The 21,241-nt window shown below is 37.2% G+C and overlaps 1 protein-coding gene across 1 annotated transcript; it reads left to right on the top strand.

Annotated features, from left to right (window-relative positions):
* Positions 1 to 8,898: 8,898 nt before the first annotated feature.
* Positions 8,899 to 21,241, top strand: LOC143035502 (putative peptidoglycan muropeptide transporter SLC46). Its single transcript, XM_076202369.1, has 7 exons — positions 8,899 to 9,991; positions 14,814 to 15,053; positions 15,339 to 15,816; positions 16,062 to 16,163; positions 16,331 to 16,471; positions 19,262 to 19,502; positions 20,500 to 21,241. The coding sequence occupies exons 1-7, from the start codon at positions 9,698 to 9,700 to the stop codon at positions 20,555 to 20,557; spliced, it is 1,554 nt and encodes a 517-aa protein (XP_076058484.1). The 5' UTR covers positions 8,899 to 9,697; the 3' UTR covers positions 20,558 to 21,241.

Raw genomic sequence — 21,241 nt, 5'->3', positions numbered from 1 at the left:
TGAGTATTAAAGGAGAGACAGGAGGAAGTGGATAGCTTTAGATACTTGTGGTGGGAAAGGGGGATTAAAAAGTGTAATGAGAAATAGACATTTGGGAATGGATGCTAAGAGGAGATTGTATGAAGGAGTGATTGTGCCAACAGCACTGTATGGAGCAGAAACATGGAACATAAGAGAGGAAGAGTTTAAATGCGAGATGAAATGCCTGAGAAGTATGGTAGGGGTTACTAGGCTGGATAGAGTGAAAAATGAGGTGAGGAGGAGAGCTGGGGTAGAAAGGGAGTTGGGAGAAAGGGTTAATGAAAGAGTATTGGGATGATTTGGAAACATGGCAAGAGAGAAGAAAGATCAGTAAAAGAGGTGTGGAAGGCAGAAGTGGAAGGTGTGAACATGTGAGGGGAACCAAGGATGAGATGGATGGATGGGGTAAAAGGGGTATTAGGAAAGAGGGGAATGTCTGTTGAGGAAGGAAGGGAGAAGACTTAGGGGTGAATGGAGAATGTTTATATATGGATGATGCTGTGATACATGGAAGGGAATGGGTGGGGGATGGGGGGTGAGGGAGTATGTGTGAATAATATTTTGGCGCAACCTGAAGGAATTTCTCTTCTCTTTTTTGGTCTTAGAACAAAATTGAAAGACATTGGCAAGAGTAAAATAATTGAAGGGGGGCACTGATATGTAACGGGTTAACAAAAAACGAAAATCAACCAAAATTGGCAGAGATGGCTGCTCGAACAGAATAACTAACTCCCCCTCAGTATTCGAACTACAAATAGGTAATGGATGACGTAAGACGTTTAATGAACTATGGAGTTTGGTTTTACGTTTTTTTTTTTTTTTTTGTGAAATTATATTTGATAATTTAATTGTTATCAGCTCCATCTATTGTAAGTGCGGTAAATCGGTGTATTTTGTTTTCATCTAACTGTAGGAGCAACGCTTGTCTTTCCGCCTCCTATTCTTTATTTCTATTTATCATAGCTAGCCTCAAATTCATGTACAGTTCCAACGTAATCTATATCCTTGATTTCCAATAATCATACATTTTAACTCATGTATTGTATGCAATAATGCTGCCTTCTTGCTACTAATGCTGCACAAGCTGCATATAACTATATCTTTTAATTTACTTCATTCATTCATATATTTATTCTTTTGTTTATTATTTATGTACTTATCTTTCAATTATCTGAGTATCATTTATTGATTTATTATTTGTTAATTGATTAAGCAACTAATTCATTAGCTTATCTACATATTTATCTGTTTGCTAATCTATTTATTAACTACTCATTCATTTTCAAAATCGGGACGGTGAACTGGTTGATAATGGAAGCGAGGAGGAGGAGGAGGAGGAGGAACGGAGGAGGCGAGGGGGCACTTGGATGCTACGATTCTATCCAAGACAGAGAAACCTTTGGACACCAAAAAGTCAATACAGACTTTACATAACAATATTTATCAGGGGAAAGATCAAGGCATCAAATACTATTCAAAGGGACCTGATTCTCTTAGTGTGCGGTGCATTAAGTTCAAACACTTTTCAAGGTCTTGTGGTAGTTATTTTTATGGCTGCCAAGCCTTGTCAGAGAGAACATCTAAGTCAAGGCAGTCATGGAAGACACAGTCCTCTCATTTCACCCTCGTCTTCCCTTGCGTGTTTTTCTTGCAAAAAAAAAAAAAAAAAAAAAAAAAAAAAAAAAAAAAAAAAAAAAAAAAAAAAAAAAAAAAAAAAAAAAATATATATATATATATATATATATGATATATATATGATATATATATATCATATATATATCATATATATACATATATATATATATATATATATATATCCCTCGTTTAGTGCTATAGTGACAACATTAAGCGAACACCTAGAGCTTTTCCAGTATCAAGCCACGTGAATGAAGGATCGTCAATGCTTTCACTCTTACCCGTACCCAGACTTCACTGGGTCCTGTTCTTGTCCCGTACCGGTACTTATGAACTTGTAGAACGGGTGGAGGCGACTCGATTCCACGTTGTTCCCTTAGGCGATGCGATCCAGATGAGTCGCCTCAGCAACAAAGCGTCCCCATGACTTGTTACTTTCGTAACTCAAAGAAATAAAGTTATACAATCTGCATGCAATGGCGTAGCAACTGTTTTTTTGCCGCCCAGAGCGGGTGTAAGATTTACAAATTATTCTTTGATATAAAGCAGGAATACTTAACTTAAAACATTTATCTTCACTGGATCCAGATGAGTCGCCTCAGCAACAAAGCGTCCCCATGACTTGTTACTTTCGTAACTCAAAGAAATAAAGTTATACAATCTGCATGCAATGGCGTAGCAACTGTTTTTTGCCGCCCAGAGCGGGTGTAAGATTTACAAATTATTCTTTGATATAAAGCAGGAATACTTAACTTAAAACATTTATCTTCACTGGATATAAAACTGGGGCGTGTCTAAAGCAAAAGTTCCTAGCCTAGGATTTTTTCCTAACCTAGGAATTTCTTTTTAGAACCTAGGAATATAGAATTCGCCTAGCCATCGATCCTACAACATGGCTGCCGCCATAGGCCAACACTAATATTAATTTGCTAGATATTTTTAGTTAACTTTGTGCCATTTTATATCAACAAATGAAATAAAGTTATATCTTACTGGTTTCTGGTTTTACCGGCACTCGTATTTACGTAAATTCACATCATCGTTATGTCATATTTCAATTTATTTTAAAATAGCTGACAAAATCACTGAAAGCTAAAATAGCGTCTAAAGCGAATGTAGGTTAGGAAAACATTCTTAAACTAAGAAAATTTGCTTTAGACACGGTCCTGATGCTACAGTTGAACAATCTGTTTAAAAACAGTACCATATTACCTTAAAAAACTCATATTGGTATAAAATTTAATATTTTGGTTAGATTTTTATTATTATTATTATTATTATTATTATTATTATTATTATTATTATTATTATTATTATTATTATCATTATCATTATCATTATCATTATCATTATATGGAAAATGTTGTGATGCATGAGGTGGATTGGACGGGGGAATGGGGGTGAGGTAGTGTGTGTGAGCAAAATGTTTTGACGCAGCCCGAAGGGATTTCTCCCCGTCCTCTCCTTTATATAGGGGGACGGAGAGTGGGGGTCGCCGATTTAATGAAGCGGCCTTGCTGTGGATGTGCTGTGTCCTGCGACACTGCTTCTGACTCAGGGCAGTGGACAGGGTGCAGGGATGACCCGTCATCTAGGAGGTGCTAAGATGGGAGGGAGGGTGGAGGAGTGTGGAGTGTTTTCGGGGATGGAGTGGGTGGGAGTGTTTTTGTGCCTTGTCCTTTTTGGCTGCCCCCCTGGTAAGAGGAAAAAAAGCCTTGGTATATGTATGTATGTATTATTATATATATATATATATATACATATATATATATATATATATATATATATATATATATATATATATGCACTAAGAACCCACTATTATTTGGATTTAAGAAAAGAAGAAAATAACGGATTTCCGTATATTTCGATCACTTGCTGTGATCCTCTTCACGCGGAATACATAGACAAGAGAACATACACATATTATATACAGATGAGAGAGGTAAAGTTAGGGAACATGGACAAGTCAACTCATGTGGCATCTATATTGTTGTGCGGGTTATGTGGTAAATCGTCCGCTTTTACAATATGGGGAAATAATTTATCAACTGCCAAGGTGGTTATGTAATCTGGTGACCATTGGCCTTTTGAGATGTTAATATTTGGGAATTGTTTTACTAAGGAAGATTCAATTATTTTCCTTTTGTAACTACATTTGGATTTGAAAATGGTTTTTGCCTCGTCCCAATTTATTCTGTAGTTACAAAAGGAAAATAATTGAATCTTCCTTAATAAAACAATTCCCGAATTTTAACATCTCAAAAGGCCAATGGTCACCAGATTACATAACCACCTTGGCAGTTGATAAATTATTTCCCCATATTGTAAAAGCGGACGATTTACCACATAACCCGCACAACAATATAGATGCCACATGAGTTGACTTGTCCATGTTCCCTAACTTTACCTCTCTCATCTGTATATAATATGTGTATGTTCTCTTGTCTATGTATTCCGCGTGAAGAGGATCACAGCAAGTGATCGAAATATACGGAAATCCGTTATTTTCTTCTTTTCTTAAATCCAAATAATAGTGGGTTCTTAGTGCAATTACTAATGTGTAACGACATTACTGGACAGTGATATATATATATATATATATATATATATATATAGACAGTGATATATATATATATATATATATATATATATATATATATATATATATATATATATATATATATAAATATTTATATTTTACCTCATCAACATTCCGGTCCTGGCACGTGCCGCCCTAGGCGGACCGCTGCCCCCCCCCCCCCATTTGCTACGCCACGGCCTGCATGTTGTAGGAATATCTTCAATAACTCTTTCGCTCCGCAGGGTTATTGACTTTGTTAAATCACTTGGCAGCTGTCAGGACAAGGGTACAAGTTATGAATAGAAGTAAATGGGCTCAGACCCTATTGTTGTTGATGTTTTCTCTTTATCGGATTTGAATACAACTCACCGATATTTAGCCTACCTATTGTGCACAAATTTCACCACATATCAGAAGATCCTTTTACCCTTTTACAAGTTTACTTCACTCAATAGGCAAAATATCTTTATTTTCTATTTAACCAGTGACTTTACAATATGCAACGTTCTGATAATGCAGATGATAGAATTTATAGATTTGTATTTTGTGGGAAGATCAATAAACAAACACTTGATTTGAAGTTCTGTAACCAAGTCAAATTTTGGAAACTTCCTTTGGGCTCTTCCCACAATGCAGTACTCTGTTCTACTCCTCTCCTCGCCCATCACCTTTGCCTTACCTAATTCAAATAATTTAATCTGGTTTTATCTCGTGTGTCTTTATATCATTCTTATCCGCCCAAAAATACCATTCTTATTTTCATTCTCTCCGGTATGTCAACATGCAAAAGAAAAAAAATACAATCTTAAGATATCTTACGAATGAACTCTCTAATATTGAAATTTATTAAAAAAGTACAGTCATGTTTAATTTTTTTGTCTCCAAATATTGTACATTTACAAATTTCAGACTCAACTGCACAGTGACTCTACACACAACAACGTTGGAGGACAGACGTGTTTTCCTATCTCTTCATACATAATATTTACATTATATAGTTGGTTCCTCACCACCTGGCCAATAGTGTTGTCATCCTGACAATAATCTAGACACTGTTCTCTTTCGACATTCACACTTTAGTGGATGTCAAACCTTATCTCATTTTGATTACCAATATATTTCACCTTACACGATATAATGGAACTGCCTAGTGTGGGCCTTGTGGTCTCTTGCTGTCTCCTTTTTTATGTTATTATTGCCGTGTTGCTTCACCGTACGTACAGTAGTAACGTGAACTGCACGTCACGCATATTATGTATAAATAGAAAGTGTCTACTGTGTTAGGTTTGTCGCTCTATGAGCGTAATAAATTGATATTCACAAAATCTCCTCTTCCTTCTTCCTTTTCTTCTTCTTCCTTCTTCTTTGAGGACTGTCGGAGGTACGTAAATGCAGAGACTATTAACGAAAAATGAGATGTAAACGTAGTAAAACTAGTTCATACGGCTATGGGTGGGGCAGTGCATTTTTTTTTTGTGGGCGTGTGCTTTGACTTAGCTACCTCCCTTATATGAAGAATTTCTTCCTCTACATGCTCATATGGGTGGTCAAGATTCAGAATCAGAATGTCGTATAAACAAGCTTTCCTAACCATAAAAAGGCAGGACATGTTTAAAGGGACGGGGTGGCAGGACATGGTAAAGGGACGGCTACCTTTGCCATATGGTGTCCCCCATCGAATTGTGGTCGCACACATTTTGTTTACGAAATATGTTAATCAAGTCTCTGGTGTTGTCAAGAAGCTCAAGGATCTTCCTGAAGAAGAATGAAACGACGACGCCCCGGAGGGTCATCGTAAAAAGGCAAACAAAAAATAAGATGAAACGGAATAAAATAAGATAAAACAAAATAGATGAACAAATAAGCATAGAAGGGGGTAATGATGTTGAAGGCTAGGTTAGGTTAAATTAGGTAATATAAGCTAGGTAAGGTTAAGTAAGGTCAGGTAAATTTAGGTAAGATAGAGTAAAGTTAGGTAAGGCTAGAAAAGGCTAGGTAAGGATAAGTAGTGTTAGTTTAAGTTAGGTAATGTTGGGTTAGGTAAGGCTAGGCTACGCTAACCCAGGATAAGCTAGGCTAATTGAAGGTAAGTTAAGCTAAAGTAAGCTACGGTTTTGTGGAGATTGATCCAATTAGAACCGTGTCAGTGATCGTCATATATTTTAAAGTTTTGATTGGTCTGTTCGTTGTAATAACATCGCGATAGGAAGTGGATAGTACAGACACAATGTACAGTCCAAGACAGTGTTTGACGGCTGTCTAACTGCTGCCAAGATTAAAAATGAATAGGATAAAATAAGATATAACAGAACAGAACAGACTAGAATAGAATAAGATTAAATAAAATAGAACAAATATAGAAAGATAAATATAAGAATACGTAAACAAATTAATAAATAAAGGAATAAATAAATGAATGAATAAATAGATACATAAATGAATAAATAAACAGACGAACAAATATATAGATAAGCTAATTACATAAATAAATAGAAAATATTGAAGATGCAACGGCAGTCGACGACAGTTGAAGCAGCTTCGAAACGTGATCATAAAAAAAGCTTCAAGATTTTTTTTTATGATCATACGAGATACATACAGGTTCGCTTTTATCTAGTCAGTGTTACAGGGTTTTTTAGGTTTCCAAAGGTTTTGACACATTTTGTTTTTTCTGTGATATATCTTAAAAAAAAAGCGCAAACAACCACGAGCATCCGCCTTAGAGTGATTTTCATGTTTGTGTAGGTGTATTCGTAAATAATACTCATTTCTTTCTTAACATACTAACCTATTTTCTCGTTTCTATAAACATTTATTCATCCAACTATTTAATTTAGTGTGCGTTTATTGAACAAATATGGATACTTGCATATAGTGCCTCCGAGAGAGGTACATGGGGGAATATCAACTCCCCTGTCATAGTTCCCATTGTTGTATATATATTTGTTCATTATGAGAGATGAGAAGCAACCAGCGACTGATCGTTTTTTCGTCCTCCTCGTGTTAACTGATAACTAGAAACAGCACAGGGCAGCAGTTCAATATTTCTTCTTGGAGATATCTACAACTACCGTCCATCATTTGTCTATTATGATGATTACTAAATAACCAATTTACCTATCTATTCGCTTATTTGTCTATGTATTTATTTATCTTTTGATTAATTAATCTGTTTATTCCTTTATTTATTTACCCATAAACACACACACACACACACACACACACACACACACACACACACACACACACACACACACACACACACACACACACACACACACACACACACACACACAAACACTTCTCGTGGCGCAGTGGGTAGAGTTCCCGGCTGCTATTACGGCGGTCCGGGTTCGAATCCCGCCCAGGGCTGAAATAATTTCAGTATCTCTGCGCTGCGAGTTGTTACTCCAATTCTCGTGGAGTGTGTGTGTGTGTGCGTGTAAGGTTACAGCATTACCCATAGATCGATCATATAAGAGTTCTGAGCTCTCTTCCGGGAGGGAAATAGCTGTCGATCACGAGTCCAACACGTGATCCAAGACAATGGTGAATCACACAAACACACACACACACACACGTCGGTAGAGGTGACAACGAAGTTTGGACCCCAGAGAAAACTGTAAATCTCGAGGATCACAACGACAAGGAAGTACCCGTGTTGTTTAAGAGGGAAGGGGAAAGCTCGTGGTGTAGTGGGAAGGTGAAGAAAAAGAAGGGGAGGGATTACTGAGGAAAATGGAAGGAAATGAGGAAGGTGACGAATGGGCCCAGGATCTTTTACCTGTTATTATTTTGCTTATTTCATGACAGATAAAATTGTCATGTTTATATAAGCCCTTGTGTAGGTTGGTATTTTGATTACTGGTGGTATGGACCAAAAAACCAACCTACACAAGGGCTTATATAAACTTGACAGTTTTATCTGTCAAGAAATAAGGAAAATAATAACAGGTAAAATGTAACCTTGCGACTGTGACCTAATGTCGCCCCACCCTCATTAGTGGATGCATTGACCCTTGCGACCTGACAGCCCGCCTTCCAGGGAGTAAATGTCCTCTACCCTCATGTAAACTGTCCTTGTTCCTTTTTCATGTATATATAATCTATGTATTTCTATTAACTATGTACTTTTTGCACTGAAGATGTAATATACGAAAGCGCTCTGCTTCGTTAGTTTCTTTTTCCAAGTGGTCTACTTTGCATAACTGAACACACGTACCCGTGTTCTAATCAGCATATATATATATATATATATATATATATATATATATATATATATATATATATATATATATATATATTACATTCCAACTGTGTCAGTAAGGAAAGGTATCATACTATTTTTTCCAATTCTTTCTACCGTAACAGCGTTTTGAGAAAGAAACTGGGAACAGGAAGAGAAAGAGAATTATACTCGTGTTAAGAGAATGAAAAAACTACGATCAATCAATCAAACAAAGGAATAGGGAACAAAATGATTATCTAAGACTCAGCTCGAGATGGGAGTTCGGAGAGGGAGCAGCTGTTGTCTTACATAGTCAACAGGAACTCCCAAAACAGTGAGGGAGGGACTAGGGAGTACTTGTTGGGCAAGGACTGGTTCTCAGTCTCCTCCGGGAAGTGGCAGGAGTAGTATCCAAGGAAACCCTGCGCGCACTCTGCACTAAAGAAAAAGAATCGATTTGTGATCCTACTTAGCAAATAAACCATTTACGTGAGACATGTACTCCATATTTACCTACAACGAGTGAAAATAGACTATTATTTCTCAGAAACTCCGCCAAACGCCGTCTTTCTATCTCTGTTTATTTGGATCTGTAGATGAAGAAGTGTTGCTGTAAGTCGCGTTGCGTGCGTTGCTACGGAAAATGTCGACATTTTTGCTAGGACAATATTTGAGAAACCCATGGAGACGTTGATTTTGGTGCTAAGCAACTGGTCCTATAAGTGTAACTAGACTACCAAATTGTCCAAAATATAGCCGACCGTTTCGCAGCAGTCAGCCAATAGGAATTAAGACTATTCTGCTGAACGTTGCATAACGTTTCGGTCAGCGATAAAAACTTGTTCGGGCATGCAAAGACTCACTGCTTAGACCGGAGGTTTATACGATAAGTAGTGATCAACAGTTACTTCTCAAATGAAAAAATCGGTTAAAATGTATAGATAGATGGTTGAGTAAATAAGTAAATAGACAAGTAAATGAATAGATAAATAAATACACAAATGTGATAGCGGACAAACAAATGTATAAGTAAATTAATAAATAAACAAATAGATAAATGGATAGATAAATAAGTAGATAAATATATGAAATAAGTAAATAAACGAATAAATAAATAAACAGATGAATAAATAGATGAATAGATAGATAGTTAAATAAATGAATAAACAAATAGATAAAGGGTGTCATACACAATAGAAATAGGATAGTCTGTCGGTACGTCCAGCGACATGGCGTCGGTCTGCCCTACAGCACCACAAGGCGGAGAGACTTCGAAGTGTGGCCGTTTGCCACAGCCGGAAAACTCGACTAAAGAGCGTAAGGAAACCACACCACTTCTCAATTCCTTCAACGGTTCTCATGACTACACGCAAATCAGACAAAGCCTTCTTCGGGAGGAGGTGCCTCTTTCGAGAAGCTTCCTGTTGTTCTTGCAGAACATTTCTGTTGAACCTGTTCTTCTTCTGAATGCCATGGGGTACACCATCAAGACGATCTTTGCCACCAAGATGGTGCTGGACAAGGTAAGTCCGACTGGATATTGTTGGTGTGCGGCGTGAGGTCGGGTGGGAGGGAGAGGAGGTTAAGGCCTTATCACACTGAGCTATTTTTCCTCCGATTGTTGGCGCTGATTTGCAGCCCGCAGCTGTCGAGAAGGAATTTGATATGCAGCTGAAGGAAAATAATTTTCCTCCATCATATCAAATGGCGTTCTACGTCAACTGTTGAGGAAACAAAATAGTTTGCCAGAGAGTGACTTGACGGCGGAAATAGTGATGGAGGTGGGTGATATCACCGATTAATTAGAGGTAGGAGGAAAAATAGCCCAGTAACAATGCAAAAGAACGAGCATCATTGTCTACATACTTACTTGGGTTAAGGATACTGGCCTATAATTTTATCCTTTTTTCGTATAACCTCTCTCAAAAATTGACACTAAAATGACTCCGGTAAAAAGCTGTTATGAGAGTCTTCAAATAATATTTCTAGTGGTTCCAGAAATGACTTTTTGCAGTTTTTAAACACTAGCAGACATACCATCAGGTCCTGGTGATGATTTACTAGATATAGACGAGATAGCTTTATCAATCATTGATTCATTTATATTAAGATATGCCTGACACTCATTTTCATTTTTATTGTTTTTGAAAAAAAATTGCATGGTCATTTACCACCATATCAGCTTTTGAGATTGAAAAAAAACTTTCATATTGCTTTCTCAATGTTTCATTTATATCTTCTGGTGTGTTCACTTCTGAGCCATCTTCATTTAGCAGAGTCAATGCTACGTTTTTTTAGAGAATTGTTTTGCGTACATAAAAAAGTGTCTTGGATTGGCTTTGATCTTACTGCAATATTCTCTGTAGATATAGTTTCTCTGTGTAGTCTAAGTATATAATTTTCACATATCTTAATTTCAGTTATAGCTTTGATTTTTAGGGTCTCATAGAGCCCTGGAAGTTTTTTTTTTTTATCAACTTTCTTCTTCTACGCATTATAATTCTGCGTTTCCTTCAGGAATTTTTTTTTTTTTGTTGGACCTCTTCTTCGGCACGTGGTTTTCTAATTGTTTGGTCACATTATTAATAGATTCTGTAAAATTGTGTCTGGATTATTACTAACCATTATCGTATCCCATTTTATGTTCGATAAAGTTTCATTTAATTTCAGCCACTCTACTTTAGCAAAGTTCAGCCTTTCAAGACCTCTCTTGTCACCTACTGCATATTGACATTTTGTTTTATAAATGTCACTTCAGCCTCCATCTGTAATATGTTTGGTTTGATATATTAGTAGGAATAGATTAAATTTCTTTCACATTGCCTGTTACATTAGACCAAATTAGGCCTAGGATATCATTTCCACGTGTAAGAATTTTCATTAACTGTTTCAATTAGAAAGAACATGCGAACTCGCATCATGTCTTCACTTGATTATTAGTATTACCTGATGTTGAAAGTACATTAGGATCCTGTAATCCCCATTGCACATTAGGGAAGTCGAAATCCCCTACTATTATCAGTTCTGGTAAGTGCGCAAGGTTGAGTATTGATTTTTTCTTGCAGCAAATAAATTATTTAAAAGAAACTCCTGTGCCCTTGTATCATGTGGTTGATATATTACATTTACGATCATATTTTCTTTTGGTATTTGAACTGATAATATTTCACACACACTATTAGAGAAACTTAAAAGAACATTATGATCTACGTTTTCTCTGATCAGAGCACACACCACTTCCATGTGGCCGATTGAGTCTATCTGATCTTATACATTTAAAATCTTTAACTCTGATTTCCTTATCTGTGACCTATTCAATCAGATGAGTTTCTGTTAAAGCAATATACACAGTTTGTTCATTTGCCAGATCCTCAAGATATCTAATTTTGCTTTGATCAAAACCATTATTCCTTAATATCCCACCGACATTCATATATATAAAGTTCTTGTTAGTTTTATTATCAGTCAACTCCCTGGAACTGGATTCTGGAAGTTTGTATTCATATTGGGTTCCAGGTGTATTTGGCCTGCCACTAGTGGTGGGCAGATACCGGTTCCGTTAACGGTTAACCGATAACTCGACAAGCTATACCATAACACTCAGACAGCGGTAAGCAGGTCTCGCCTTGGTGGTACTGAGTGACGGACTGACGGCCTGACGGGCCCAGTGTGCCGCTAACTTTACCGGTAAAATACCGTTAAGGGGTGTCCCGCTAAGGTCTCGGTAAGCGCGTCTCGGCTTGGCGGTATTGACGGCCTGACGGGCCCAGTGTGCCGCTAACTTTACCGGTAAAATACCGTTAAGGGGTGTACCGCTAAGGTCTCGGTAAGCGCGTATCGGCTTGGCGGTACTGACGGGCCCAGTGTCCCGCTAATTTTACCGGTTAAACTTTTACCATTTATAAGTATGTACCGCTAAGGTCTCGGTCATTTTTTACCATTAAAACAGTTTTTTCGGCACTTTTTTAATTTCTCAATAGAATTAATGTTATTTCTGTGATCAGCATACGAAACTATATTAATTGTGAAAGTTTCATCGAAAAATTCCGCGTGTCGCCAAACGAAGACCCATATATATATATATATATATATATATATATATATATATGAATATATATATATGTATATATATATATATATATATATATATATATATATATATAGTGACGACGTTACAAAACTTGAGTTGTGACTACACACCATAGTATGATGAAATTTGTTTAAAGATTTAAGTCATAAATGCGAGTCGAACTTGGGACGTCACTACTACCTCACGAGTCTTTTACCGGTAAAGTACCGGTAATTCCGGTAACGGCATTGTTGTTTACCGGCAATTCCGGTACTGAAATTAGCGGTATTTGCCCAGCACGACCTGCCACTTGATTCCTCATGAAAGGAGGCATTTGCTGTATGCCTATTCCTTGGCTCATATGTCTCGCTGGATATAGGGTCAGTTTGTGCAGTGTCTGACTTCAAAGGATTACAAAGGATTACAAAGGCGGAGCATGCCGACAGGAGACCTTTTGGTCCATATCAAGGTCGGATGCGAAAAATAATAATGATAAATAAATAAATAAATAAAAACATATGAAAAGGATTAGTGATACAAATCTTGCTGATAAATGATTCGATATATTCAATTACTAAACAAAGGTACTTTTTTATTTCAAATTAAAAATGTCAATTAGTAAGATACAGTGAATGCGCATTATATTTTCTCATTGTAAATATACAGTACCACTGCAGTGGCTATCATGTCTTGTACCCCCGGGGTTCAAGGTTTCGTTGTTGAAGCTGGCTTACTGTGTTCTGTAGGTCTTTTATAACCCCTAAAAAAGACCTCTGGATCATATTTATTTCATCGTGCTTTGGTCTTTTTATTATTAATCTGTTTAGGCTTCACATTGTAACTTTGCGGTCGACTTTGATTGTCGCCGCTTCTTAGGTTATTTCTGGTGAACTGTAGTTCATCTTTTTCCTTTGTCTCTGAATTTCCATATCTATTAGATCTAGTTCCTTTTGGATGATAGAACTTACATGTTCTTCTTGTACAATATTTATTTTCCATAGTTTGTCTGCAGAGTTTTGGGTGATAGTACTCACAGTCAGTTTTTGAGCAGGCGCCTTTTATATAGTTGAAACACAGTCCATATTTACACTCTATTCCAGCTCAGCCATGTCTGCATCTTTTTTGTAAGTAAAATATACATACTTTTGTCTTCTGAGGCTGTGTATCTTCAACTTGTTCTGAATTTAACTGTGTACTTCTATTTTCTTGATCCAGGTCAGAATTAGCGTCGAGTTTATTTTCGGGGTCTCGTAATTAACTGGGGGTTGGGTTGGGTTGTACTATGTTCATTTTTGATTTTCAATTACTTTTTCCAATTCACCAGACAATTTGGCATAATCATTGTATTTCATTGTCACACAAAGTGCACAAGTATATTTTCTTGTACTCTTGGCAAATAGTGGAACCATTTATCACATCCGTCACATTTAAATGCACTTTCTGTCACTGAAATATCACACTGGGCACATCTAGACTCAAGACACATAAGTGTGGTCTATACAAACTCACCAATTCAATCACGCTGCCTTACCCTAAGTAGAACTGCTCACTGTTTATCTTCTTGAATGAAAACACTATAATTCTAAAATAAAAAAGTATAAAACCGTCTAAAAAGTAAAATCTTCTCTGAAACCTTTATAAACACTTTATACTCAATTTCTTAAGCCAGCATACTTTAAGAAGATGGATATGGAAGGTTAGGTTAGGAAATATTTTAGCGAGGATTTTGAAGTTGGGGGGGGGGTTAGAGGAGAAACTAAACTATTAAACATCGGAAATGAGATTAGAAAAGTGTACCACAAATTGGTGTCGAGGTGTGAGTTAGATTGAACCCAAGACGTTTTTCCTAATTTGAAATCTCATTGGCTGGTTTGTAATAAAATTGAAAGTAAATATAATTTCTTAAAATCATATTTGCTACACTTAATATCAACATTCACTTTTTCAAAACTTGAACGCAGAAAATTGACTTTTCTGTCGTTTGACAAATTACTTTAGTTAATTCTGATTAGTTAACAAGTTATTATAGTTACACTACATCTTCTCCTCCCGTGAAAAAATTGTAAATATTTGCAAAGCTATATGTTTTTGCTACCACGCGCATTTGCTATATATACAACAGAAAACGAAAGTCCTTTTCTGCAAATACGTTTCAAATAGTAGTGAAATATTTCCTGAAGTAAAGGTAAATAAAATAGGTAACAACTGTCTTCAGAATTTCTGTTGAACGAACAACCAATAAGACATGTTTTTATGTACTTCTGTTTCTTTTGCAGGTATGTGAGAATTCCCTCGAATATCCTCTGTCTGTGTGTGAGAACCTCACAGCCCACACGGAGGAACACGTTCGAGTCCAACGCATTGCGACAGGAATTATGATGATTAAGGACCTCATCTCTTCACTTCCTACCATCTTCTTTGTCCTTTTCTTGGGTGCGTGGAGTGATAGGAACGGCAGAAAGATTCCAATTCTTCTTCCTGTGATTGGTAATTTCCTAACAGCATTCGTGTATATCGTAAGTTTGGTTCTTTTAGTACTGTTTGAAGATGAAGTTTCAATGCACTGACCAATATTGTCTATTTGATTTTGTAAAAAAATGTCAGAAATCGACATGACGTCACGTAGTCTTTATATGTGACGGGGACTCTGACAGGTCGATATGACGTCATAAGCTCTGTTTTTTATACCTTTTGATGTGACAAGTGCAGGACAATTTTTTTTTTATTATCACAATTAAGAAATTAAATATTCAAAATGTATTTGTTCACAATTTTTCTTCTAATGAGAATGTCGATTACAGATAAACACTTACCTATGGTGGTTACCTCCAGAGTACATCATTTTGGCGGCAATTCCTAGAGCTCTGTCAGGCGGATTAGTCACTCTTCTTATGGCGACCTTCTCTTACATCTCAGACACAACCAACGTCCGCTCCCGCACGATGAGAATAGCCTTCATGGACTTAATGATGTTTGTTGGGGTTCCCTTGGGTCTGTATCTTAGCAACGTTATCTACGAGGCGTTAGACTACATGGGAGTATTTAGCATCAGCGCTGCCGTGCATTTTGTCTGCGTTCTTTACATCATCCTCAGGATTAAAAACACACGCGCACTTTCTCTTGAAAACGCTCAAGTCAGTGGACACTACTGGCGTCAGATTTTTAGTTTTGATAATGTCAAAGAAGCCATTAGAGTGACTTTCCAGCCGAGAGAAGAAAATAAAAGGTTTAGAATTTTGGCTTTCATGATTGCCCTCTGCCTGCTACAGTTCTGCTTCGGTAAGTAAAGCTAAAAGTCCGCAAAATAATTTGAATTAATCTCATCATTAGCGGAATGTGTATATAAAAAAAATCCTGTTTGAACGAAGACATTTGAAATAATTGATTATACTGTTTGAACAGGTTTGATGTGTTTTGGACTAAGTTGTTGGATAAACAAGGCAATGCTCTGCTTGTTGTCGACGTTCCAAATAGTCGTTTTCTAAGTGTCCCGCCAAATCTAAGATATTTCCTTTTATCTACAGGTGCTGAGCCCCTTGTGTTCCTTTATACTGAGGCCCAGTATCACTGGAACTACGCCCAGTATACTAACCTCTCCATTTATACTGTCTTCGTCGGCAGTTTGGGTAATCCAGACCGTTCTATTCATTGTCCTTTAAAGTTACACCACAAAAAACGTATTGCAATCTGTTAAAAAATGACATCTTCATAAGGGCATTATTCATTCTGATTAACTGTCATGTCAGCTAAAGAAAAAAGCTGTCTTATCTAGGAAATTTATCTTCTTTTGCAGGAACCTCAATCTTGTTACCGTTGCTAAGCTACAAACTAAGAGTTGAAGATGCAGTCCTTGGCTTTGTAGGGAGTATTAGCAAAGCTTGTGGACTTTGCATCCAGACAGTCGTCACTACTTCTCCTCTTTGGCTCTTCATTGGTAAATAAACCCAATTTAACATCCCATCTGTTCACTTCGGAGAGAAAAATCATGATTAGATGTTGCAAAGTGACGGTTAATTTGCCTTGAGTCAATCAAATGTCGCATCACCTGTGACGTCATGTCGCTTGGTTTCTTTACGAATCGAACGCACCCGTTGTTACACACTGACTAAATCATTTCAAATTGATAGTGGATATTTACTCGGTTTTGACAAAAAAGAAAAAACAAACAAAAAACAACAACAAAACGAAACTATTATTTATCTGTAGTATATTGATTTATTTGACAACAAACATGATAACATACAAAAATTATATGAGTGTTACGTTTATGGAATACATACATACCAAGAGCTTTTTCCGCCATACAAAGGAGGTAATCAAAGTCAAAAGGCATAAATCCACTCCCATCCATGTCCTCCCCACTCACTCCACTCCCATTCGCCACCCCTCTCTCCCTCCCTCTTTTCTTGGCTCTTCCTGGATGACAGGTCTTCCCTGCATCTCGCCCACTGCCCTGGGTCAGAAGCAATGTAGCAAGACACAGCACATCCACAGCAAAGCCGCTTCGTTTAAACGGCGAACCCCCTCTCAGTCCCCTCACACAGAAAAAGAGAAGACGGGGAGAAATCCCTTCGGACTGCGTCAAAATATGATTCACACATACTCCCTCACCCCTATTCCCCATCCACTTCCTTCCATGTATCACAGCATCATTGACACACAACCATTCTCCACTCACCCCTATCATCTATCTTCTCCCTTCCTCAACTGATATCCCCTTTTTTACCAACGCCCCTTTCACCCCATCCATCCATCTCATCATTGGTCGTTCCCTACTGTTCACTCCATCCAACTCTGCCTTTATTACTTATTTTACTGATCTTTCGTCACACTTTCCAAGTGTCCAAATCATCCCAGTACTCTTTCATCAACCCTTTCTCCCAACTCATTTGTTCACCCCCGCTCTCCTCCTCACCTCCTCGTTTCTCACTCTATCCAGCCTAGTAACTCCTACCATATTTCTCAGATATTTCATCTTAAACACATTTAAACTCTTCCTCTTTTATGTTCCATGTTTCTGCCCCATACAGTGCTGTTGGTACAATCACCACTTTAAACAATCTCCTCTTAGCATCCGTTCCCAAATGTCTGTTTCTCATTACATTTTTTAATCCCCCAAGGCATTTACTTGCTTCTCTCAATCTACATTCTAACTCCAACTCTACTCCCCCTTTCCCGCCACATTCGCCCCCAAATATCTAAAGCTATCCACTTCCAGTCTCTCTCCCTTAATACTCACTACAAATTTGCTGCAATCCACTCCATTTGTACATCTCATCACATTACTTTTACTCACATTTATTTTCAACTTCTTTAGCACGCCTTCCCAAACTCCGCTACTAACTTCCTTAATCCCTCCTCTGATTCTGCTACAAACACAGTGTTTTCACCTAACAACAACTGGCTTATCTCCCACTTTTCTCCATTTTCATTAACCATCTCCAATCCTCCCATTACCTTTGCGTTTACCTCCCATAGTGCCTTTCTGTCTACCCTGTCATAAGCTTTTTCCAAATCCGCAAAGGCTAAAAATAAATCCTTACTCTTTGCTAAAGCTTTCTCACATATCTGTCTTACCATAAAAATATGACCCACGCAACCCCTAACTTTCCTAAACCCACTCTGTTCCTCTCCTAATCTTCTCACTCAAAACCCGCCCATAAGCCTTTCCAATTACACTCAACAAACTGATCCCTCTGAAACTACTACACTGACATTTGTCCCCTTTTCCATTGGAAAGCGGAACTATACAGACACTCCTTCAGTCCTCTGGTGCTCTACTCTCTTTTAGACAAACATTAAACAACCTCACCAGCCAGTCCACCATCAATGTACCTTCCTTCTTTAGACCCTCCGTATGATACTCATCAAGTTCTTGCCTGCTCTCTTCATTTTAACAGCTGCTTTCACCTCATCTTTCCTTATTTCTCCCCCATTTTCCTCATTCATCACTGTCATTTTCTTAGTGCCTCCCACTACAACCACCGTTCCCTCCTTATCCTCCTCCACATTTAGCAACTCCATAAAACACTCTGCCCATCTTCCTCTTACTGCCGTCTCTGCCATCATAATTTCTCCATCTACACCTTTTACCTTTTCTCCTCAACTTGATTCGTTTCCCCTTCCTCTCTTAATGTCCTTCCAAAACATCTTTAATTAAATTTCAAAATTTTCTGTCATACTTTTCCCCATTTTACATCCGCTCTTCTTTTTTGCTACCTTTATCTTATGTATGGAACAGGAAAGAAAAATACAAGAAAATATAAAACAAATCCATTTAGGCTTCTAATACCTTCGAACAAAAGTAGATATTTTGCATTGCTAAAGATTACTCCTATGCCTAGATTAATTAATATAAACAAATCTAAATTAATAGAATAAATAAATCTGTTTTTGTTTTGTTATCATTTGTCTGTCTGATTTTCATTTGTTATTAGTTATATGTCAATTTATTATTATTTACTATTTAACTGTTTGTTTGTTATTTAACTATACCTATGCATTTATTTATGTATTTTATTTGTTATTTACATTATTATAGTTTTTATTTATTATTTTATTATCATTATGATTTTTTTTCGCATCCGACCTAGATATGGACCAAAAGGTCTCCTGTCGGCATGCTCTGCCTTTGTAATCCTTTGTAATCCTTTGTAAATCAAGTCAAATCAAACCAAAAGAGATGAATTGGTAAGATAATTAACATTATTATTTGTATTTCCAGCTGCGACAGTTTCATTTTTGGGAGGTCTACCACTGATCGTCACCCGCGCTGGGATCAGCAAGTTAGTATCGTCGGATGAGGTTGGAAAAGTGTTCTCTGTACTTGGATCGTGGGATGCGATTATTCCACTGATATCTGGCCCAAGCTACACATTCCTCTATGATTTTACAGTCAGTACTAAACCTGGCTCAATGTTTATACTCAGCATCGCCTGCTCGGGAACTGCAGCAGTTATTTATCTGTAAGTATTCGCAAAACTCGTAACGGCGTCATGGGGCAAGATGCCCCTTTGAGTTACTCTTGGTTTTATAACATTCTTGATCTAGACAAAACCGTTATTCATAACACACACGCGCGCGCGCGCACACGCACACACACACACACACACACACACACACACACACACACACACACACACACACACACACACACACACACACACACACACACACACACACACACACACACACACACACACACACACACACACACACGACTCGGTAGCGCGGTTGGTAGAGACCCCAACTGTCACTACGGCGGTACGGGTTCGAATCCTGTCCAGGACTGAAATAATTTCAGTATCGCTGCGCTTCGAGTCGTTACTCTAACTCTCGTCGGCGGGGAGTTGGGTGTGTGTGCGCGTGTAAGGTCATAGCATTACCCATAGATCGGTCAGACGAGCTGTGAGCTCTCTTCTGGGAGGGAAATAGCTGTCGATCACGAGTCCAACACGTGATCCAAAGACCAAGGTGAACACACACACACACACACACACACACACACACACACACACACACACACACACACACACACACACACACACACACACACACACACACACACACACACAAAGAGAGTAATAAAAAGTTGGAACAAGTTAGATGAGAAAGTGGTGTGTGCAAAAACAATACATGAATTTAAAAATAGTTTAGATAAAATGAGATATGAAGACGGGACCCCACGAGCATAGCTCCCCTTCCCGTAAAATACAACTAGGTAAATACAACTAGGTAAATACACACACACGCACGCACGCACGTACGTATGCACGCACTGGCACAGACAACAGTAAATGTCGGTACTTTTTTACTTTTTTATCTAATGTTATTATTCGATGTAGAAATATTTAGCATTTGTTGTTTAGCTTATGTTTTTCTTTAATTTGAGAATATTAAATAATTTTCATTTATATTCCAGTTTCCTCAAAATATTAATGTGCACTTGACATTTTCTTCCAGAATCCTGATGATCATGAAATGGAAGACCAATGTGTACTCTCCTAAAGAGATAATCTAAAACGAGTGCTCGTATTAGACAGTACTATTTAAGAAATAAACCTAAAATAAATTTAAAGAGAAAGATCGACTCATCCACCCAGGAAGACTCCATAATAATAATAATTATGATAATAATAATAATGATAAAAATATCTTTCACAAAACGACAGTTATCAATTTCTGTATAATCAAATGTTGTGGAAGAACAGAGTAATAATAAGGTTTTATCAATAAAGCTGGTTGTGAAACAGCAAGTCGAGATTATAGAAATTCGTGGAGGATCATCTAGGTAACTTTTAAATGTAATTTTAAAACGTTTCTACGAGAGGCTGTGTTCGAATGACTTTATTTGATTCTCGCTTTATGACATGAGAAAAAAAATCAATATAAAAAATGCATTCGACATTTTTGTCGATCGAAAGTTATCTTGTCGATATTCTTTTCCATTGAAATTCTATGTAGATAGATTTGACTATTTATTATGTTTTATATTTGGAAAAAATGTAGTGAAAACGTCATCGGTTTCTAATTTAAAATTTGAAATCTGATGCGTTCTCAAAATTATTTGTTTCTTGTATTCGGTGCAAATCTAGGAACGCTTTGTCACTTCCTTTCTCAATGTTGTAATTGAGCATAAGGAACTACAAACGCAAAACATATTTCTTGTAAGAATAGCCTAATGACGTAAATAATTTAGACAATA

The sequence above is a fragment of the Oratosquilla oratoria genome, chromosome 19 (genome assembly GCF_046742065.1).
Source record: "Oratosquilla oratoria isolate Oo_2021 chromosome 19, ASM4674206v1, whole genome shotgun sequence".
Taxonomy (NCBI): Eukaryota; Metazoa; Arthropoda; class Malacostraca; order Stomatopoda; family Squillidae; genus Oratosquilla; species Oratosquilla oratoria.
The sequence above is the reverse complement of the archived record's forward strand: the minus strand, read 5'-3'. Positions and strand labels throughout refer to the sequence as shown.

Excerpts from the sequence above, each read along its gene's own strand:
- LOC143035502 (XM_076202369.1), top strand. The coding sequence starts at position 9,698 with ATGGCGTCGGTCTGCCCTACAGCACCACAAGGCGGAGAGACTTCGAAG. Across the intron at positions 15,054-15,338 it reads TAACAGCATTCGTGTATATC|ATAAACACTTACCTATGGTG; the intron begins GTAAGTTTGGTT and ends TGTCGATTACAG. Across the intron at positions 16,472-19,261 it reads TCCTCTTTGGCTCTTCATTG|CTGCGACAGTTTCATTTTTG; the intron begins GTAAATAAACCC and ends TTGTATTTCCAG.